Source organism: Botrytis deweyae (genome assembly GCF_014898535.1).
Source record: "Botrytis deweyae strain B1 chromosome Unknown BDEW_003, whole genome shotgun sequence".
Taxonomy (NCBI): domain Eukaryota; kingdom Fungi; phylum Ascomycota; class Leotiomycetes; order Helotiales; family Sclerotiniaceae; genus Botrytis; species Botrytis deweyae.
The window spans coordinates 508636-528045 of NW_024066210.1; the positions used below are offsets into that span (position 1 = coordinate 508636).

General features: G+C 43.6%; 10 protein-coding genes across 10 annotated transcripts; 7 read left to right on the forward strand and 3 right to left on the reverse strand.

Annotated features, from left to right (window-relative positions):
- Positions 1–17: 17 nt before the first annotated feature.
- Positions 18–305, forward strand: EAE98_001542 (uncharacterized protein; the record flags this gene model as incomplete). Its single annotated transcript, XM_038949161.1, has 1 exon — positions 18–305. One exon carries the CDS (start codon positions 18–20, stop codon positions 303–305), a length of 288 nt encoding a protein of 95 aa, XP_038814146.1.
- Positions 306–648: 343 nt separating this feature from the next.
- EAE98_001543 (uncharacterized protein) lies at positions 649–946 on the forward strand (the record flags this gene model as incomplete). The annotated part of the gene is made up of 2 exons (XM_038949162.1): positions 649–727; positions 777–946. The coding sequence occupies 2 exons, from the start codon at positions 649–651 to the stop codon at positions 944–946; spliced, it is 249 nt and encodes an 82-aa protein (XP_038814147.1).
- Positions 947–1491: 545 nt separating this feature from the next.
- Positions 1492–2420, reverse strand: EAE98_001544 (uncharacterized protein; the record flags this gene model as incomplete). Its single annotated transcript, XM_038949163.1, has 3 exons — positions 1492–1854; positions 1912–2132; positions 2204–2420. 3 exons carry the CDS (start codon positions 2418–2420, stop codon positions 1492–1494), a joined length of 801 nt encoding a protein of 266 aa, XP_038814148.1.
- A 1132-nt stretch (positions 2421–3552) lies between these two features.
- Positions 3553–5203, forward strand: EAE98_001545 (uncharacterized protein; the record flags this gene model as incomplete). Its single annotated transcript, XM_038949164.1, has 3 exons — positions 3553–3788; positions 3879–4663; positions 4719–5203. 3 exons carry the CDS (start codon positions 3553–3555, stop codon positions 5201–5203), a joined length of 1506 nt encoding a protein of 501 aa, XP_038814149.1.
- A 301-nt stretch (positions 5204–5504) lies between these two features.
- Positions 5505–6251, forward strand: EAE98_001546 (uncharacterized protein; the record flags this gene model as incomplete). The annotated part of the gene is made up of 2 exons (XM_038949165.1): positions 5505–5727; positions 5797–6251. The coding sequence occupies 2 exons, from the start codon at positions 5505–5507 to the stop codon at positions 6249–6251; spliced, it is 678 nt and encodes a 225-aa protein (XP_038814150.1).
- Positions 6252–8533: 2282 nt separating this feature from the next.
- Positions 8534–9645, reverse strand: EAE98_001547 (uncharacterized protein; the record flags this gene model as incomplete). The annotated part of the gene is made up of 2 exons (XM_038949166.1): positions 8534–9451; positions 9577–9645. 2 exons carry the CDS (start codon positions 9643–9645, stop codon positions 8534–8536), a joined length of 987 nt encoding a protein of 328 aa, XP_038814151.1.
- Positions 9646–10559: 914 nt separating this feature from the next.
- On the forward strand, positions 10560–12866 carry EAE98_001548 (uncharacterized protein; the record flags this gene model as incomplete). Its single annotated transcript, XM_038949167.1, has 4 exons — positions 10560–11253; positions 11302–11618; positions 11668–11821; positions 11872–12866. The coding sequence occupies 4 exons, from the start codon at positions 10560–10562 to the stop codon at positions 12864–12866; spliced, it is 2160 nt and encodes a 719-aa protein (XP_038814152.1).
- A 1801-nt stretch (positions 12867–14667) lies between these two features.
- EAE98_001549 (uncharacterized protein) lies at positions 14668–15939 on the forward strand (the record flags this gene model as incomplete). Its single annotated transcript, XM_038949168.1, has 1 exon — positions 14668–15939. The coding sequence occupies one exon, from the start codon at positions 14668–14670 to the stop codon at positions 15937–15939; it is 1272 nt and encodes a 423-aa protein (XP_038814153.1).
- An 845-nt stretch (positions 15940–16784) lies between these two features.
- On the forward strand, positions 16785–18397 carry EAE98_001550 (uncharacterized protein). The gene is made up of 4 exons (XM_038949169.1): positions 16785–16979; positions 17075–17203; positions 17270–17782; positions 17857–18397. The coding sequence occupies exons 2-4, from the start codon at positions 17149–17151 to the stop codon at positions 18189–18191; spliced, it is 903 nt and encodes a 300-aa protein (XP_038814154.1). The 5' UTR covers positions 16785–16979; positions 17075–17148; the 3' UTR covers positions 18192–18397.
- A 96-nt stretch (positions 18398–18493) lies between these two features.
- Positions 18494–19318, reverse strand: EAE98_001551 (uncharacterized protein; the record flags this gene model as incomplete). Its single annotated transcript, XM_038949170.1, has 1 exon — positions 18494–19318. The coding sequence occupies one exon, from the start codon at positions 19316–19318 to the stop codon at positions 18494–18496; it is 825 nt and encodes a 274-aa protein (XP_038814155.1).
- Between the last annotated feature and the right edge of the window lie 92 nt (positions 19319–19410).

The following is a 19410-nucleotide window of genomic DNA, read 5'->3' on the forward strand; positions in this document are numbered from 1 at the left end:
TGCACGAGTCTCAAATCATGTATTTGTTATCAGCAAAACTGATCCGCCCCTTCACCTTTCCTGTAGAAGAATCCGTGAACCTTGTTATTGACGCTGACAATAACATGTCATCTCCGAACACTCTTGCAAGGGGACGCTGGGGTGGATCTTCAGCGAAACGGGTGGCTTGCAGACACGCTATAACCACGGCTGCAAGCCTCTTACATGCGAGCTATCTGTGGGCAACAGAGCTTCAAACTTGCTCTAGTCATACAGATACACCGATACTGGCAAATCGACGTGGTATTGCAGATTTGTCCGCGTAATGAACTGCAACTACCTGGGCTATCATGGAGAGAGACACGGAGTCCAGACAAAACAATATTGACTGACTACCAATAGTTTGGACCGATTAATATTGACGTGTTATGACAATCTAAGATTATGCCGCCGAAAAGCAGCAAGAGATTGCCATTTGGTATGGATGGCACCATAGTTGTTTTTGAGAACCACGGGGACTATCTCTACAGGTGGAGAATTTTGCTCTAAGCTCGCAATAATGTGCTGCTAGCAGATTTCCAAAGGTCTATAATTGAACACATAAATCCAAATTGTTTATGCAACTACCATTTTTCTCAAAACCTCTACAATTACTAAAAGGATTTCGCCATGGCAAAACTACTCCAAATTCTGTGCCTTTTCGCCGCCGTCGCACTTGTCGCCTCCGCGCCAGTCAGAGATCTTACACGTACGTTCATTATTCTCGATTGTAACAGTAGATGTTAACCAAGACACAGTCCGTGATGTCGAATTTCATGGATCTTCAATAAGTGAACCGATCAAAGCCGTTTCCCTCAAGCGTGATACCGACTACGTTCGAAATCCCTTGAGCGATTGGGACACTCCACTTCCTGTCCGCGACGATGAGGCAATTGAGCCAGTTCCACAGGCGGATCTCAAGCACTGAATATGTACAAGATAATGCTTGAGAGAGTGCACAGATGTGGCGGAGGAAATGTGTTCTTGGAGGAATTCGGGAGTGTGATGAGAGAGATGAAGGGACAGGACGCTTTGTTCCAATAGAACTTGCCTTGATAATTACGAGCAATACCAGAGGATTTTTCAAGTCTTAAATTGTCATAAAATAAAATTTTCTTTCCTGTAACTCTAGGCAAAGAAACAAGAGAACATGAGAGTCTTTGATTCATCCACGTAAAAATTCAAGATGCACCACAATGCCCACAAACTAGTTTTATTTTCCAGCTTCAGTCAAGGCTCGTGAATCTTTTCCAGGTATTGATTTAGCGCTGGAGAGGCCTTTAATGCTTCGGTGTCGTATTTTCCGGATGCCTTCCTGACAATTTGAAGGTCCACATGAAAGCCTTGTCAGCTCAAATATTGCACATCTTGCGATGTGCATCACAACTTTGATAACTATACTCTAAGATGCCGAAAGTAACATGGTGAAGTCTGGGTCATATAGATTTTGAGATACTGCGTTATCAACTAAATCTACTCAACATGTTGGCCTGGACGAAGCCATGCAGTTTTAGACATCTCTTCATAAGGTGACCCAGGTGGACAGAAGCGATATCTGTCCAATTCGCGGAACCCATCCTCTCTTATCTCTCCAACATGCTTCCAGCAAGCAGTATGCTCATCAGCCCAGACCTCCAGCTGTTTCCAATCACGACACATTCGCACCTGGCCTTGGCCACTTTTCTGGTCTTCTTGAAATCCTGTGTATCGTGGAGTATCATCCGCATTACACATGACCTCATCGCGAAGTACATTCAAGCAGTGTATGACATGAAGATATGGTGAACTCTGTGGCACATTATTGTGAAACTCTACAACTGATGTTCGGATGGTTTTCTAGGTTGTCCATAAGCTTTATGATCCTTCTGCGAAGCTTTCATACGATAGACTTACAACACAATGTATATTGTGGTACGCATTTATCAGGTAGATCCCTTTTGACTGATCCCAGGGAAATCGCTGAGCTCTGGGGAGTCCCAGCTCCTTCGCATAGTCGTCGGCAAGAGCAATTTGACCACGATCGTAGCTTGTTTCGTCCCAAAGCATTTCCTGATCAGATTCATTGGCACCACTATTCGAAGTCCATGCCTTTGGGATTGTTCTTGTTAAGCCGGCTGAGAATGAATGATTAGTACATTGCTATGGTGAACATGTGATTGGCTCGAATGGGTAGGAAATGACAAACCGAATTTTGAAGTCTCCAAACACTTGGTGAGGTCTTTTCTAGCTGTTATGACAACTAAAAACCCGAGATTAACAATAAGAGAAGAGAGTAACAGAAACCACGAGATATTCTTTCGAAGAAAACTTCCTGGAGGATGATGATCGGGGGCCTCATAAAACTTTTCGACTTCTGAAGAGTCGTTCCTTGAAGGGCTGTTTGAGCGAAGAGCACGATACATTTTAGTCTATTGCACGAGGATACTCGACAGACTTCGTATCTTTCATCAGTGACTTAAGATAGACACATTATGAGAATCAAGTTCATGTACCCACTCTAAACAGGGGTTTTTCTAAGCTTTAAAGCAGCATGATATCTCCGCACGACTGTCTAATTTTTCTGATCATGACGAGATAGCAAGCGTTACATTTGCTGCGTCATTAGATATATGTAATGTAGAAGAGAGGCATGGCCGAGATAAGAACTTGTGCCGGGTGGTGTGTAGCTACGCCGCACGACCCACTAAAGTACATACTCTTTTGATGATCCACGATCGAATCAAACATCTGCCGACACCAACATTAGGGGTGTTTGTCTGTGAATGGTTGCAGAATAGAGTGCATCGGAATATTGAAGTATACCTAGGTAAACTCCATTGCCCATGTCTTATCTATAGCTCGAGTCAACATGCTGAGCGTTGTTACTGCTTACAAGCTTTTCTCCAAGGCGATCACAGGTCTGATGGATCTTACCCCTGTAGACGCAAGTATCGTTCCGAGGACAAGCGATACATACTTGCCTACAATAGCTCGATAGCTTTGAACCCTTGGTTTGAAAGACCTGTTACAATAGGAAACAGTCGATTCTTACGATTTCCAGATCTTTTCAGTCTAGCTGCCCAGCCCCGGAGCGATTGAGCTTCTCCTAATATGGTTAATAAATCTCGCGGGAATCGATTCCATTAGCAAGACTGCAGTAGCATGAAATTGCAAAAAACCCCCAACCTTTCATTGGCGATCCGGCAAGCGAACGACGGCCATTCATAACACAGTCCGAGATTGTTCTTAGTATAACGTCCCATTGATCGAGTCGGGGAAGTTGTGAAATTGGTTCTCCACACCACCCTCATCAACCTTGTATCTTTTCTTCCTCATCGTGCAATGCATGCTTTCAGGCTCGTTTGATCCTTGACATTGTAAAGGGAATGAATGAACAAAATGCAAGTTTAGATTACCAGGTTTCGATGTTATATTGCCGGCTTTTCTTCGGGCTGCCCAACAGTTGGATGGCTCAAATACAAAACATTTCTCGAACATAATAGTAAGTTCTACAGCTTGTCTTGAGTTTGTTTACTAGCCAAGTTTACGCTAATAATGGACAATCCAGTGCTCGACGTTTCCCTGCAGGAAGAAGCATTAGCAACAAAATCCGACCAGGACATCGCCGTACCCTCAGAAAAACCGAACGTTTCGACTACTGAAACCGACGCCCTGGAAAATGATGAAAATATCGTTGATCTCGACGAGAATGAACCAGAACATCCTCTCAACTGGCCCCTGTGGCGGAAATGGTCAATCGTTAGCTGTACGGCATTGATGTTCATGTTGGTGTATGTTGATCTCTTCGTTCAACTAGTCCCTCACCTCAAGCTTACGCGATTTCATAATCTTCATACCAGATATCTAATGGATTCTTATAGTAACTTGGGAACCATCACTATCGTTCCAGCAGTGCCAAGAGTAATGGAAGAGTTTCACGTTACAAATGAGCTATACTCAACTTTGCTCGTGTCCATTTGGGAGCTTGGTGAAGTCTTTGGACCTTTCTTGGTGGGACCTTTGTCGGAGATTTACGGTCGAATGCCTGTATATCATGTTGGAAATATCCTCTTTATCCTATGCCTTACAGGAGGGGCATTGAGTACCAATATGTCCATGCTTATCGCTTTTCGTTTTCTATGCGGACTGGTCGTTTGCTCGGTGACTTTAGGGCCCAGTATCGTTGGGGATCTCTTCAGAAAAGAAGATCGAGGTACCGCCATGTCAGTAGCTATTGCCTTCCCACTACTAGGACCATTTGCAGGGCCGGTCGTTGGTTCCTATATTACCGAAGCAAAAGGCTGGCGATGGAGTATCTGGATTGTTGTGATTGCCGTAGGAGCAGTAACTTGTTTTGGATTTCTCACATTTCGAGAAACATACAAGGTGAAACTTGTGCAACGAAAAGTAGAGAGACTTCGCAAAAGTACTGGCAACGAAAATTTGCGATCCAAGTATGGAAGTTCGGAGAAACATGCGGATTTGAAGGATTCTTTGTTGCGGCCAATCAAAATGCTGTTCCTTTCACCAATTGTGTTTATCATATCTTTCTTCACGGCTCTGGTGTATGGAATCTCTTATGTTATTCTTACCACTCTCACTCCAATCTTAGAGGATAATTACGGACTTGGCCAAGGTCCCGTGGGACTTGCATTTTTGGGAAGAGGTACGGATTTTCGTTCTTTGATCGGATGTATACAAATGAGACTAACGTATGTCAGCTGCTGGAAATGTTATAGCTATGCTACTCTATGCCATGGTCTCCGACCGATACATCAAGTACAAAAAATCACAAGAAGGACATCTGAAACCCGAGCATCGACTTCCCCTCATGCTTCTGGGTGCCATAGTTCTTCCCATCGGTCTTTTTCTCTACGGTTGGTCTGCCGAAAAGCACGTTCATTGGATCGTTCCTATTATCGGTACTGCAATCGTGGGCTTTAGTTTCATCTTGGCAATACTTCCCACAGAGAACTATCTCGTCGATGTACACGAACTACATGCAGCTTCGGCAGTGGCTGTATGCTGTATACTTCGTGCTTTATTTGCTGCCATTCTACCGCTCGTTGGACCACCTCTGTATAGCCGATTGGGGCTCGGATGGGGTAATTCGTTGTTAGCTTTTATTTGTATCGCTTTCTTACCTGCACTTGTGGCGCTGATGATCTATGGAGAAAGAATGAGGAAGAATTCTAGATTCCGTTAGACTTCTCTTTACATAAAACCGAGTAAACTTACGTTGCTGTCAAGGGATTTCGGAAAGTCTTTCCGAAAGACATAATCATCCGCGATCTGCCAAAATACTGCTTACGCCAAGTCAAAGTCCGTGAGACTTATTCTCACTACAATACGATCTCGACCTCGTGATGTTTTTGTATATTCGAGCAATGATTCGCATGACCTAAATGTTCTTTCATGCGATAGGCAGCGCCTTTAATAAACGTCTATATCTTCTGATACATCGATTGAGTACAAGGTACTGTGAAATAGTTTTCTCATATTTCAAGATGTACCAGTCAGAGACTTTCCTGATACTTTTGTTGTTCATTGTGACAAGTTCTATAGCATCCATTATCCCAAACATCCCAAACAGATCCCTATCGACTCGAGAATGCCGAAACATTTCACCAACTTGGATCTCCCAGATTTCAAGCGCCGCTCCTAATGCAAGCTACTCAAATGCCATAAGTAGCAACGGTGCTGGTTCATTCTTCGTATACCAGAATTCCAGTAAATCTCCTTATCCTTCTAATACCACCTTCATCCCCACAGTGATTTGATTGCTAACGCCATCTCCAGCTACCGCTCTCCTTCAATACCTATCCTTCACAATCCCTCCATCCACACAGAACCCCTCTCGCACAAACCAGACCTGCACCCTCGCTGCCACCTTCCCATTTTTCGAATCGCAGTATCTAGGCTGGTCACTTACCTCACCAACTCCACCCACGCTCGATATCTCTATCATCTCTCCACCCTCCAATTCTCCACTCGCTATCCCACCAACCTGGACTTCAACCTTCTTTCCTGAAAACTCCGATCCCCCTCAACATTTTGGTGTACTCACCCCAGTGGTGCGTCTCGATACAACGGTCAATTCGTTGTCATGTCCTGAGAATGGTGTGCTGAGCTTTGTGTTTCGGTTTGCGGATGGGGTTGTGGGAAATAAGAACGTGTATGAGATATGGCCACAGTATCCAGCGGGGTTATCATCAGGTTTACCGATGACAGGTGTTTACTTAAGTGTGTGCTGATTTTGGATGATGGTCGTCGTGAGATATGGTAATTTCTGGGGGGAATGAAGTGCATCGGTGCTGAAGTCGCTTTTCAGCTCACAGCTTGAAATGAGAACATCCTGAAAGGATTCGTCTATGTGTTTCCATAAAAATGTGCCACGATTATGTCCATAGATTTCTCATTCAGATATCTCTTGATGCAAATCGATCGCATGATCTCAAATCAGTTTCGTGGCTTCATTGTTGCCCGAGGCGTGAAGAATATGTTTTCCCAGAGAGATCCGCATGGGTTGCGGCAAATTTGCAACTCTTCTTTTCAGCTAAAGCTTTCTACTCCGTGCACATCCATCTGATGATAATAACCAGTCGTGCTCAACACAATCACATCCTATGAACATTCTTCCATCTTCCATATCCTAACAGTCATGATCATTAGTAAACATCTACATGCGCGCCATACGATGATGAGAGAAGTTCGAAAAAGCCCACGCTTAAACACTTGCACTGGCTCCTCTTCCACCACAATATGCACATCGCAGTCGTCACCAGGAAATTTCAGGAAGATATAACATACGCCTTGCACTCTCCCTCCATTCAGGGAATCCCCACAACAGTCACGAAATCAAGAAGTGAGCGCTTACCTTATTTATATCTACACATTCTGGTGACCTACAACCACACCCTTGATGGATTCCAACCGTGCATCATCTCCCTCACATTCATCCACTGTACTAATCAGCTATTCATCAACATCCGCAGCCGGGCACTTAGCTTCTTCTTTTTCTTCTCAGGTGGCTCTATATCTCTATTGAAAACCAAACATGTGTGATATCCATAGACAAATCTCACCATTCAACATCAGGAAAAGAAATTCTTCTACAATCGAAAGCCGTAAATCCTCCATAATCAACGTAAGCCTTTATAGACACTAGGAAAAGCACCGCTTCAGTGAACGTATGCCATTGCCCTGAAGTCCCCGATAACGCGCCATTAGATTAGATGCTAACTGGCGGAATCCAGAACATTCTACAGAGAAGTGGAAGAACGAACTTGATGTCTCGAGTCATCGGGCCCTGTTCACCTGTGACTTTCATACAGTGACATGTAACAGACATATGATTTAATAGTGCCGGGCTAAGATTCATAGTACTATCGAATGAAGAGAACGTTTGTGCTTGCACTTGCAAATCTAAGGTGAGAAACCAATACACAGACGATACTATACATGCGAGAAGTAGACCACGGGATCGAGCTCAAACTAGAAGTTGTGGCGCTGTTGCAATCCAACGAATATTTTGGCACAAGTTATCAGAAGTGCGATTACTATGGTAATGCGCAGGCTTTATCATCGTGGGATGTGAGGGAGTGCTCGTATTGACGATGGCGAGTGTTAGAGATACTATCAATAACTAGTGAAACAACTCCCCGTTCAATTTTAAGTGGATTCTCTGCTGCCTAGACATGAGCCCAACTAGCTGGCTTTGGCGAGAGGGTCTACAAGATGCGCATCTACGCCTTATAAACGTGTTGAATGATCGCACACCAGCAGTCATTATGCACTCAGATTAGTATTTCCAACCAAGTGAGAAGAAAACCCTCTTATATTCACAATCAAAATCTTCAGTACAGTGATCATATATTGATACTCGCTTAGTATGTCTTACTTGCTCCATCTGCACAAGCATCCATGCAGCAGTTATTTCTTTCCCATGAGCTTCTCTTAACGAGCCTTGAAATACTCAAAGCTCACCAAAAATCTCCTTACCCCGGTGAGCTCCCAGGTAGAAATAACGATATGTGTATCACCAAAAATCGACAATCCCCGTTGCACATTTGAAATTACATCGAGTCTTGATATGCAATCCCAATTCAGATGTAAAGATTGTGGATTCTCATCTTTCTTCGATTTTCAAGGCTACTAGGAAATCATGCACTTGAACCAGAATTACGCACGGGTGTTTTGGTTTGTAAAAGAGCCACTGTCAAGCCAAGAAAACTGGTGGTTATATGTTTGCACAGCCCGAAACATCAGACATGCAACATAACCTCGGAAGTCACAAATAAGGGTCTGTGAACATGAGGCTGAGGTTATCGCCCAGGTATAGTTTTAAAAGTATGTCATATAGAAATTGTATCCGTACGTAATATGAAGATCATGAATCGGAAGCTAAAGAAATTCATTATCATGGATCGATCATAACCTGCTATGAAAACACACGCACCCAAGTCTCTCCATGCAATCCAGTCTAACGCCTTTCCCCAATGTTAGAGGTATCATAAGTCAGTTTAAAAGAAATCCGTCAATATTGTTGGTAACCTCCTTGGGCAACCTCTTGTGGCGCATATCCCCTTTGCATCGGCATCTGTCCTTGTTGTACTTGTGGGCGTCTCATTGCTCCTGGTAAGTCGTTGAACCATGGATGGCTTAAAGCATCATGTGCGCTGATTCTCAATTCTGGTCTTAATTGCAACATTCTCTGAAGAAGGTCGATACCAACCGCATCAATTTGAGGTAGAATGACTCGTAGATCTTGAGTTGCATACATCTGAAAGTTTGACTTGTACTCGGTAAATTGAGAGATTCCAGGCCATGTTCGCTCAGACGGTGTTCCCATGATCCTGAAAATTCGTACCAACTGATCCTCATTGGTTGTTCCAGGAAACAAGGGACGTCCAGTATACATTTCTGCCATAATGCATCCCGCAGACCAAATGTCAATACTGGTATTGTAGGTTCGGCTTCCAAGGAGGACATCTGGTGCTCTGTACCATAAAGTAACCACCTCGTTGGAGAAAGTGTTGACAGGGATACCAAATGCACGCGCAAGACCAAAATCTGCAAGTTTGAGTTGGCCCTTCATGTTGATGAGGAGGTTTTGAGGCTTTAGATCTCTGTGAAGGACCCGATTTTGATGACAGAAATCGATTCCCTTGAGGAGTTGGTGCATGAATGATTTGATCGTAGGAGGTGGTAAAGCTCCTCTGTCTCCTGCAGTGTCCATGTATTTCTTCAAGTCCTTGTCCATATGTTCAAAAACCAACATGAGTTTATTCTCGGTATGTATGACATCGTGTAAGCTGACAATATTCTCATGTTTCAACTCTTTCATCAACGAAATTTCTCTGATCGCAGTCGATGGTGTACCTTCTTCGGAATCGAGATGGATCTCCTTCAAAGCGACAAGTTCACCAGTCTGTCTGTTTCTGCCTTTGAAAACCTTGTATGAGTCAGTATCGAAGAACATCTACAAGTCCGCTTCAAGAAGAGCCCTTGTTAGGACAGTATATCGAGCGCAGATCGCGCTGCGCTACATGGATCTCAAGATTCCCCTCTTGTACTCACAGTAGCGTAAGTGCCCTCTCCTAACTTCTCCAGCTGCTGGAAGGAACTGGGGTGTTTCCTATTGTCCATCTTGTCTGTGAGGTGCTCGGTATCAAGATCTTGTATGCTGATAGAACTTGGCAGAGAGTGGGGAAGTCGCTGCACAGTTGGAGAAGGGGGAAATGTGTGAGGAGGCTTTAGTAAAGATCTCTTGCGAACTGTATTGAACAAAATGGACTTTGGGGTGCAAGTTTGCTCTAGAATCGACAGCGCGTCTTTCGACCCGTGAGAAGCCGTTTTGATTGATTGCAATAAAATTGGAGATCTTTCCCTGTGGAAAAGAAAACCGGAGCAAAATGATGTAGGGATTAATTCACTCGAGAAACGATCGTCGGGAAATGCTTCCAATTATCGTGCATGTATGGTCCAGTGAAGGTGGTACAATAGGAAGAATGATGAACGAAAGTAACCATATTGAGTTTAGCCGTTAATTGACATCCAATTTTGGATATATTACACCAAATAAGGCGCTTAAACTCAAAATATCAAGCGCTTAATAATAAGGTTGATTATGAAATAAGCTTGGTACAAAGCTGATGCCTTATCTTATCTTTCGTTGATGCCTCAGCACGTGCTCAGGTGCTTGCTTTTCACACTAATGTCGGTATGACTTTAGTACAGATCGGAGTTAGGTAAGATTCACCGCTAATCGGCTCCTGTACTTTTGGCTGGTTGGGCTTTTGCTGCAATGAATGAATCAGGAATCAGGATCTCTTCTTCCTACATTCAACATCACGCGGCGGGGTACTAGTATTGTTACATGCCTACCCAAGCAACCGTGCTACAACTTACGAGACAACTTCAATTCCTAAGAAAGGGATTGTTTGAATACCTTCACTTTTCTATGGAGTTACCATACAATACCTAGGTTTCAAAGCATTTAAAGCATGATAAGAACTTGATCCCCGCTTCTCCACAAACGACTCCTTATCAAACAATCCAAAATGCGCCCTTTACCAGGCGACGACGCTTACAGGGGGAGATCTCGCAGTAGGAGTATTAACGATAACGACATAACACCACTTGCAACAAGAACACAAGCTCCGCAGATGAGCTATTTCCTTACAGACGAGAGAACATTAGAATCTGGAGAAGCTCAACCAATTCGTGTTCCATTGAAACATCGGGATTCTTTGAAGAATAGTACATACGGTGTGGAGAGTATTGACACTACAATTAGCTCTTTCTCTGAAGGTAGCGGTGATGAGGATGGAAAATACGACAGAGCTAGGGAGAAATTCAAGAAGAATTTGGCAGAAAAGTTACAATCTGTAGGAGATTCGAGATCTCGTTCCCGAAAGGCATCCTACGATCTCAGCGGAACTACTTCTCCAGTCCGCCCCTCAACTACCGAAGCCTCCAGACCTTATACCCCTATTTCTTTGTATTCTGCTGCTGAAGAATCTATTATAAGTAGTCCTGGTTCGAGAATGTCAGATACTGAATCATTAAATGACGAAATATCAAGTCAGGCTATTGTGTCTGGTGAAGAAGATGAACCGAATGCGCCGGCAATGATGAATAGCTGCTCTGACCCTCAACTAGTTATGCCGAGTATAAAAATGCCTAGCAGGCGGCCATTTACTGAGAAGGGAAAGAATATGGGGAGGTTGAAGGTATTAATCGCTGGAGACTCAGGTAAATAAACCTCACTCCATCACATCTCACTATTTTGACATTCTTTAGGTGTTGGCAAGACGTCCTTAATCAAAGCAATAGTACAAGTCTGTGAAGATATAGTTCATGTCGATCCTCTGTCTACTTCACCATCCCCGGTCTCCGAGAAACGACGACATTCCAAAAATAAAGCTAAATCTGGAGGTGGCAATATGCAGACTACGTCCCAAATCACAGAAATATATGCTAGCACTAAGGCATATCCTAGTTGGTGGTCGGAAGTTGACGAAAGTAAGGTCCTACGCCGACGAAAGAGTATGGGTGATTCGGTTCTAGAAAGAAATTTATGCTTTGTTGATACCCCTGGTTATGGAAATAAGACTTCCGTGAGCTTCGTCTTACTGTTATGGCTATACTATCAGCTAATTAATTTAGTGTCTCGAAGTGATCAATCCAGTTGTTGATTATATCGAGTCTCAGTTTCAGAAAGTTGAATCCAAACATGGCATGACCGATTCTGATATGATACATTTGCTTGGTGGGAATGGCGGTTCTCAAGTGGATGTCGTCTTCTACATCATCGTAAATCGTAAGTCTTTGAGAACTTACTTTCTGCACAAACAGTTGACCCTTAGCCAGGAATAAAACCTGTTGATATTGAATATCTACGACGCATATCTTCAATGACGAATGTTATACCTCTTATAGCACGATCAGAAGTTTTGTCGCTTGAGGACCTTGCCAGCGTCAAAAGGCATGTATTGAGCGAGCTTCGGGCTGCTAATATACGGCCATTCCTCTTTGGCTTATCCTTTGACGATGCTCTAGAATCCTCTCAACCAGCCGCACCTTATGCTATATCTACTATGCTGTCAAAAGACCACGAGACCATGGATGCTAGCTTTCTCATGAACCCTGATTACGTTCAACCGTTAGTTCAGTCAGAGCTAGCAGCTCTTGTCGATCAATTGTTTGAGCCAGATAGCATAGCGTGGCTTAGAAATTCGGCAGCGAAGAAATTTGTAGCATGGCGGAATAATCAATTGGTGCAGAAGCCACAAAGTTTGTATCGACCTCTTGCGCAATCAATGATGTCATCATCTACCTCACAAGTCCTTACTGCGCCTGTTGGTGCGACAACATCTTACGCGTTGGCCCGTATAACAGATCATACTCAACGTGAAGAGAGGCTGGCACAAGTAAGACTTTCGAATTGGGCCATTGATTTACAAAGGAGTCTTCAGAATGAGCGTGCTAGATTCGAAACTTTAGCCCGGAGTGAAAGGGCAGTGTGGTTGACAGAGAGACTCGGAGAATGTGTACAGGATGGCACACTTGTACCAATCTCTCAAGCGCGCCAACCTCAATGGAATTCTGATACTGGAGCTTTAGTCAAGCGGGGAAAATATTCTCGAACATCTTCCAACTCGATCTTGAATGCAAACGATCCCCTTGGGATTTTAGAATTCAACGAAGACATGAAACGACGAGGTATCATCGCCTTACAAGTGGTGAGTAGCTTTGGGATTATTGGTGGTCTGGCATTTTGGATCAACCGCAATTGGCAGCCCAGTGGTGCCAGCATATGGGGATTAGATTGGACTGGAATCCAAAAATTTGTGGACTGGAGATGAAATTCACGATTGAGATGCATTTAGCGATTTGGCTGGCTGTACTTGGTGCAAAGTGGTTCAGATAGTTTATTCAATTCGTGGGGTGGGCCCACGGGCATTCCAGGTGTTTCTTGATGCATTTTTTCGCAGTGGCATTTACTGGCGTGATGATACGATATTACATGACGGGGTAGGAATCTGGATGGAGAATATGTGTATGGCATTGTTAGTATTTGTAGCCTGCTGATGCAAATGGCGAGATTTGTGGCCTTGAAGCTGAAGCGCGAGCAAAAGAGATACCAGTTAAATAGCATATCGAATTTTAATAGTTCATTTTTTAAACCCAGTCAAGTATGATTGGTCTCCCTTGCAGCATTTTATGGGTTTGAATTTGGGGGTGAGCTTACCTATTGATTCAGATTCGTCCCTTGAGTCATTGGCTCGTATTCTCTCAATCATCCACAAGTTTCCCAAGGCACAAGGGCCCTGAAACTACATGTACAGTCGCACACCCTAGATATTCTGCGTTTTTCATTACATCACACTGACATATTCTATAGTTGAAAAGCCCGAAAAGAGAGAATTGATCTGCACAACCGACGATGGATCTCTAAATCTTTATCGCAGAATTTTAATGATAATCGAATTAAAGGTATGGACTTGTCTATCGCTTTTAAACCTTGTTGTGCTGTACAATAATAGTAGTATGTCAGCTTCTAGGTTATAGCGATGTTGGGTCGCTCAGCATCTAGACTTTTACCGACCGACCGTATTAACGCAGTCCCATTCTCGAGAAAATCTACAACATTCAAAATCCTGAGAATCTCTCCGAGCTTATTCTACAACCGAATTCTGAAGGGATTAAGAAGACGCGCAAGCACCAATTTCACCGATTGACAATTAAGCAATTCTTCAATCCTCCCGCAAAGCTTAGTATCATTCCAAGGTTTCCACTGGTATTCGTTTCTTCCTTCAGTAGGCTATGCCAAGTATTCTGTCACGATTAGATTATATCTTCCGTACTGTTTTTCCTAGACGGGAGAAGAGGTGGTATTTCCGAAGATTCAGGGCTGTCAGATTCCCAAGCACGTGGTTGGGGGTTGTTTCGAGTTTGGGGTGGAAGGATTTTCTGTTTTTAATTATACTGTCTTATCGAGCTTATTGCCCCTGAGATTATGCAGTATTTTTGAGCTTTTGGATGGATAGTTCCGTTTGCTATTGGGACCTCCTAGGAATGGTATCTTACGTTTGTTTATACAATTAGCCTTTTGAAGGGTCTGGTTTCATATTTCCTGGGGAACCGTTCGACATGAAATCGAGTGCCTGTTCTTGAAAGAAATGGATTATTTTTATATATTTTAGCCATTCCTCCGATCCTACCTTCTTGTATTTTCTTGATTTCGTCTATCAAATGGTTGTATCTGACCAGCTTGCGGGAAGCAACGAGATGCCTCCCCAGAAAATAATATGTCATGATACTGGTGGCGCAAAGGAAGAAGAATTACGAGGTTGCGCAGCGATGAGATGAGGATGAATGGCTTGCTGCAACTGAAGGGCAAGTCTAGACTTCTTTTTAATGTGCTAAGTATATATATGCCGACATATTCTTATAGTATCTCTTCTGCTTCATCAGTTCAAACACTGTTATTAAAGTCGCGTTCTGCTTTTTGCGTTCTTTATTATCACACTCTTTACAATTCAATTTTTTGATTCCAATATCGGCCGGTCCTTACTTTGATTTCCGCTTAAGCATTTTTGTATCATTGCAAGCAAACAAATTAACTTTTTGAACCCAAATTTACGCAGATTGACATCTATCATCATGCAATTCTCCAAGATCTCCGGCGCAACTGCCGCTCTCCTTATCTCCATGATCACTGCTTCCCCCATCGCTCTTAGCTCCGATGTCGTTCAGCACAGTGGATCCCATGTTAAACCTACCGGCTCCGTTGAACACTCTTTCAAGATCAACCCTACCGGTTCCTTCACTGCTAAGGAGCCCATCCCCACCGGCACAGAAGAGGAGGAATCTAAATTCACCATCCACCCATCTGGTGGTAAGACCGAAGTCCACCACTTCCGACCATCTGGTGTCAAGTCTCATGATGGTTCCAAGCCAACTGGCCTGGCATCCAAGGCCCACGAAAGCAGCCACGCTAAACCAACTGGTCATCTCTCTAAAAGGGCTCTTGAAACCGACATTGTCGAAGGTACCACTGTGAGCAAATCCCGTAAGGCAAAGCCCACAGGAAGTGCAGTTCACGAACATGAAAGTGACCGTGCGAGGATTACTGGTAGTGGAAAGAAAGAACATGCACACCCCTCTGCAACCTCTGTCTTCAAGAACGAGAAACCGCATAAAAGCGGACATGCAAAAGTGTCTGGAAAGGGTAGAAAGGAACATAAGAGCGGAGATGCCAAACCCACTGGAGCTAAAGATCATAAGCCTCATGAAAGCGGACATGCTAAGCCATCTGGAAAGGACGAAAAGGAACATGAGTCCACTCATGCTAAGCCCACTGGAACCAAAGAGGCCTTTGCTCACGAATCCGGTAATGCCAAGCCTTCTGGTGCCAAGGAACACTCCCAGGTCCACAAATCGAGCTATGCTAGGCCTACTGGGCACAAAGAGCCGGCTCGTGCTGCTGAGAGCGGACACGTTAAGCCAACTGGTACCCACGAGAGTGGACAAACCGAGCCTACTGGCAAAGGCGGCAAAGACCACGAGAGTAGACTAGCAAAGCCAACTGGCAAGGGAAACAAGGAGCATAAATCTGGCCACTCCAAACCAACCGGTAAGGGAGGCAAAGAACACCAATCCAAGCACGTCAAACCTACCGGCACCAAAAAACATTCCCAAGCGCACGAATCCGGTCATGCCAAACCTTCCACTCAGAAGGAATCAGTTCGGGCTGTTGAGAGTGGCCATGCTAAACCCACTGGTGTTCATGTGCAAAACCCTGAATTCACGGGTAAGATTGAGATTGATAGTAAGAATTTTGAATTCAAGACCGAGACAATGACGTTTGGAAGTAAGACGTTTATCGTTACTGGGGTTTTGCCTGAGGAGACTGGAAAAGTTAATATTCTTTAGAGATCTAAGGATTAGATTGTTCTAATTGGAAACTGATATTGGGGTGTTTTGTATATGAGATTGGTGATTTGGAGATGTCTCTTAGATTATTTTTCTGTACTTTTGCAAAAATGCTTTTTGGTGAGAGCATGGAGGGTACATATTTCAGCGTCTGGGATGGCTGGTTTGGATTTTGTCGTTTCGAGAGAGGTTTAAAGGTTAGATAGGAATAAAATTATGTATACGGAGATTTTATGACATTGAATATCTAAATTTGTGACTTTTGAGGTGAGGAAGTATTGTACACTCGGGTATTGAATTTCAATTGGGAAACGAATTGCGCTTTAGACATATGATGTCGCTGAGATATTATCAATCCATGTTTTTGTGAGCCTCGTAGTTTTGCCCTGTTCGCGATCGTATGAATTTGAAAAGACTACACTGAGATGCCTCCTTATCAACCTTCATCATTGAGAACGAGAGCAGATATGGCGTGCTCTCGAGGCATTAGTCCTCCAAAATTTGGTTCTTTTGTATATGGTTTTAGCTCCGAAGAAAGTAAAGAGGATGCCAAGCTTTCGAATGATAGTTTTTTTACTCCGAATGAAATTGTTCTTACATTGAGAGATCAGACTCGGACATAGTTCCGACGTTTAATAAAAGCTTTTGGATTTGAATTGGAAATATTAGCAACTTATCATCCGAGGTGTATAATTAGAAGCCAATAATCTGGAACCTTACTTCCAGAAGTTCAGCCTTTTTGGTTGATGGATAAATGGCTTTTAGAAACGAGGTTAATTTGTTCTTCAGAACACATGATAGATATGCGACAGCACCTAATGAAGCACAGTGATTGGTGGAATTGTCGTGAAGATCACGAGATGGCTGACTGCAGCACCTGCATCAATAGAATCCTTTAAGCCCTGGCCGAATGACTCAATCCTCTCCCAGAATTTCCGACTCGTTTTCCCAACCCACTCTTTGCTCGGGGAAACAAACTGAGCTCGCCGTGAAGCGAATATCATAATAGGGGGTTTACAGCTTTGACCAAATCGTGAACAGTACGTATCTACGTCAGTTCCAATAATCTGTATTTGGTGTGGGGGTTGATAAGGATTTTGGATATAAGAAGCCCAAAGTTGACCACAGTGAAAAGACAAGCACGAAACCTTAACGAGAACAAAATAGAACACACCTGTCGATACTAAAATCTAACCAAACACTATCAAGATGAATCCAGTTAATGCCAAGCCTTACGAGCTTCCAGCTGATGCAACCTGGTTGAGTGCGCTACTCCCCAACTATCATTGCGAGTTTAAGAAAGCAAATGACTAATGTCTATCGTGAAAAGTTACCGGCTGCTCATCTGGAATCGGCCGCGCCATCTCGGAATTAGTCGCCAGCAAACCCAATCAGCGTTTGATTGCCACAGCTCGCAACCCATCCGATCTCGCTTACCTTCCCGACTCCAATCCTAATATCCTTAAACTCGCTCTCGACGTAACCTCTGCTAAGTCAATTAATGAAGCATTTGCTGCTGTTTCTAAGCATTTCGGTGACTCTTTCCATCTTGACATTGTTATCAATAATGCTGGCTACTCCCTTTCTGGAGACACCGAATCGGCGACTGAGGAAGAAGCTCATTTAGAAGTCGAAACTTTATTTTTTGGCACCGCCAGAGTCACGATGAAAGCTGTTGAGGTTATGCGCCAGCATAAAGAACATCGTGGAGGAGTCATTTACCAGATTTCTTCTCTAGCGGGATTGTGTTCATTTCCCGGTAATGCTTATTACCACGCTGGTAAATATGCAGTGGAAGGTTGGACTGAATCTGTTGCGCGAGAAATGCATCCTGATTGGAATAGTATGTTGATAATCACTTTCGCATTTCACTTCATTGTCTCTTCCCACACAACTAACGAGACCTCTTTTGACCAGTTAATTTTTGTATAATCGAGCCATCTGGTGTGAAAACCAACTTTGAAGGCCACAGCAAAGCCCACACTGCACCTCATCCCGCCTATTCTGCTCCCGATATGCCTGCCCGTATACTCGAGAAATGGGTAAACATGGGTATCAAGAGCGGTGTTGGTATGCTCGACCCCAATGGTATAGCACAAACTATCTATGAGATAGCTAGTCGTGGAGAGAAAGTACCACTTCGACTTCCTTTGGGTCCAACGGCGTGGAAGTTGATTAGACAGAAATATGAGGGGTTTTTGGGAGAGTTGGATGCGGTTAAGGATGTCAGTTTTATGGGGAAAGATACTTGACTTCAGGTCGTGAAACTTTCCGAAGTGCGGAAAAGATTTCTCATGGGATCACCGGAAGATGGGATAGATAGAGTGGAAGGTCTTGTAATTGAAAGAGATTCAACATCTCTTCAATGCCGAGGCTTTTTCGTAAAAACATTGATCCGTTCCGAACTTTTTTTGACAATTCATCAACTTCACAAGTTAGGATGCTCAATCAAAATACATCATACAATGCTGTTATTGTTATTATTATCGCTGGATGGGCTGATATATACTATCCTCATTTCCCTGCCTCGCAGACCGACTCACACATAACCTGCTTATTTGTCTACTTGATTTGCAACACCCAACCTGTTCATCTTCATTTTTGTGCTGCTAGGAAGTTTCTCCAAGGCTTTCGAAATATGATATTTGAAGCCCCGCTTTTTTCGGTTATGCTGAGGATTTCTCCAGAATACTTTCGATACCTCCATTTGTCTCTCTCGCTGCTTTTTTACTTCAACTAATCGTCTGGCTAAATCAGATGCCGAAAGATCCCCCTGACGCCATAACATATCTTCATCTGACCATCGAGTAATGGAAGGTTCTAGAGGGGTCCAGGTCTTGTCGTTCAGCTCAAGTCTATCCTCCAAGTTGTAACCGGAATGAAGCTTATTGTCTTTTCCTTCATCCGTATCAAAGCTGCAACTAGCCATTCTAGCTTCTAGTTCCTTATCCAAGTCATGAATCTCCCTTTCATCTTCCTCTTGTATAGCTGACAGATCAGGGCTTCGTGATTGTACATGACCTTGTCGAAGCTGATCAAAGCCAATCTCGACAGGTGAACCTAAGCAATGATCGTCGTCTATATCATCTGACAAGTTGTCATGGCTCAGATCGAATGCAGGTGATTGAAGTGAAGTGCCAACATTGACGCTGGTAGAAGATTCATTTCCTTTTTCATATAATGACGGCGCATGAAGCAGATCATCATGGATAGTATTGAGCGAGCCCTTGGATTGAGACGATCGGACATGTTCGTGTGATGTGAGAGGTTCAGTGGAGGGCGACACTCCGGCATCCAATTTTGGGGTGCTTGTATCGTAGAGAGGTCCTCCAGATGCCATCTTCTCGATACCCTCGTTTCTCCGCTTGACGATGTCCATTTTCTCGATCGATACAAGCCGTAATATGCAGGATGAATTTGATGTGGGGGATCTTCTTGAAGATCTTTTGGTAGAATATCGGAATGCAGATT

Coding starts and splice junctions, on each gene's coding strand:
- EAE98_001550 (XM_038949169.1), top strand. CDS start 17,149: ATGAATCCAGTTAATGCCAAGCCTTACGAGCTTCCAGCTGATGCAACC. Junction 17,204..17,269: donor AGCTGATGCAACCTGGTTGA/GTGCGCTACTCC, acceptor TATCGTGAAAAG/TTACCGGCTGCTCATCTGGA. Junction 17,783..17,856: donor AATGCATCCTGATTGGAATA/GTATGTTGATAA, acceptor TCTTTTGACCAG/TTAATTTTTGTATAATCGAG.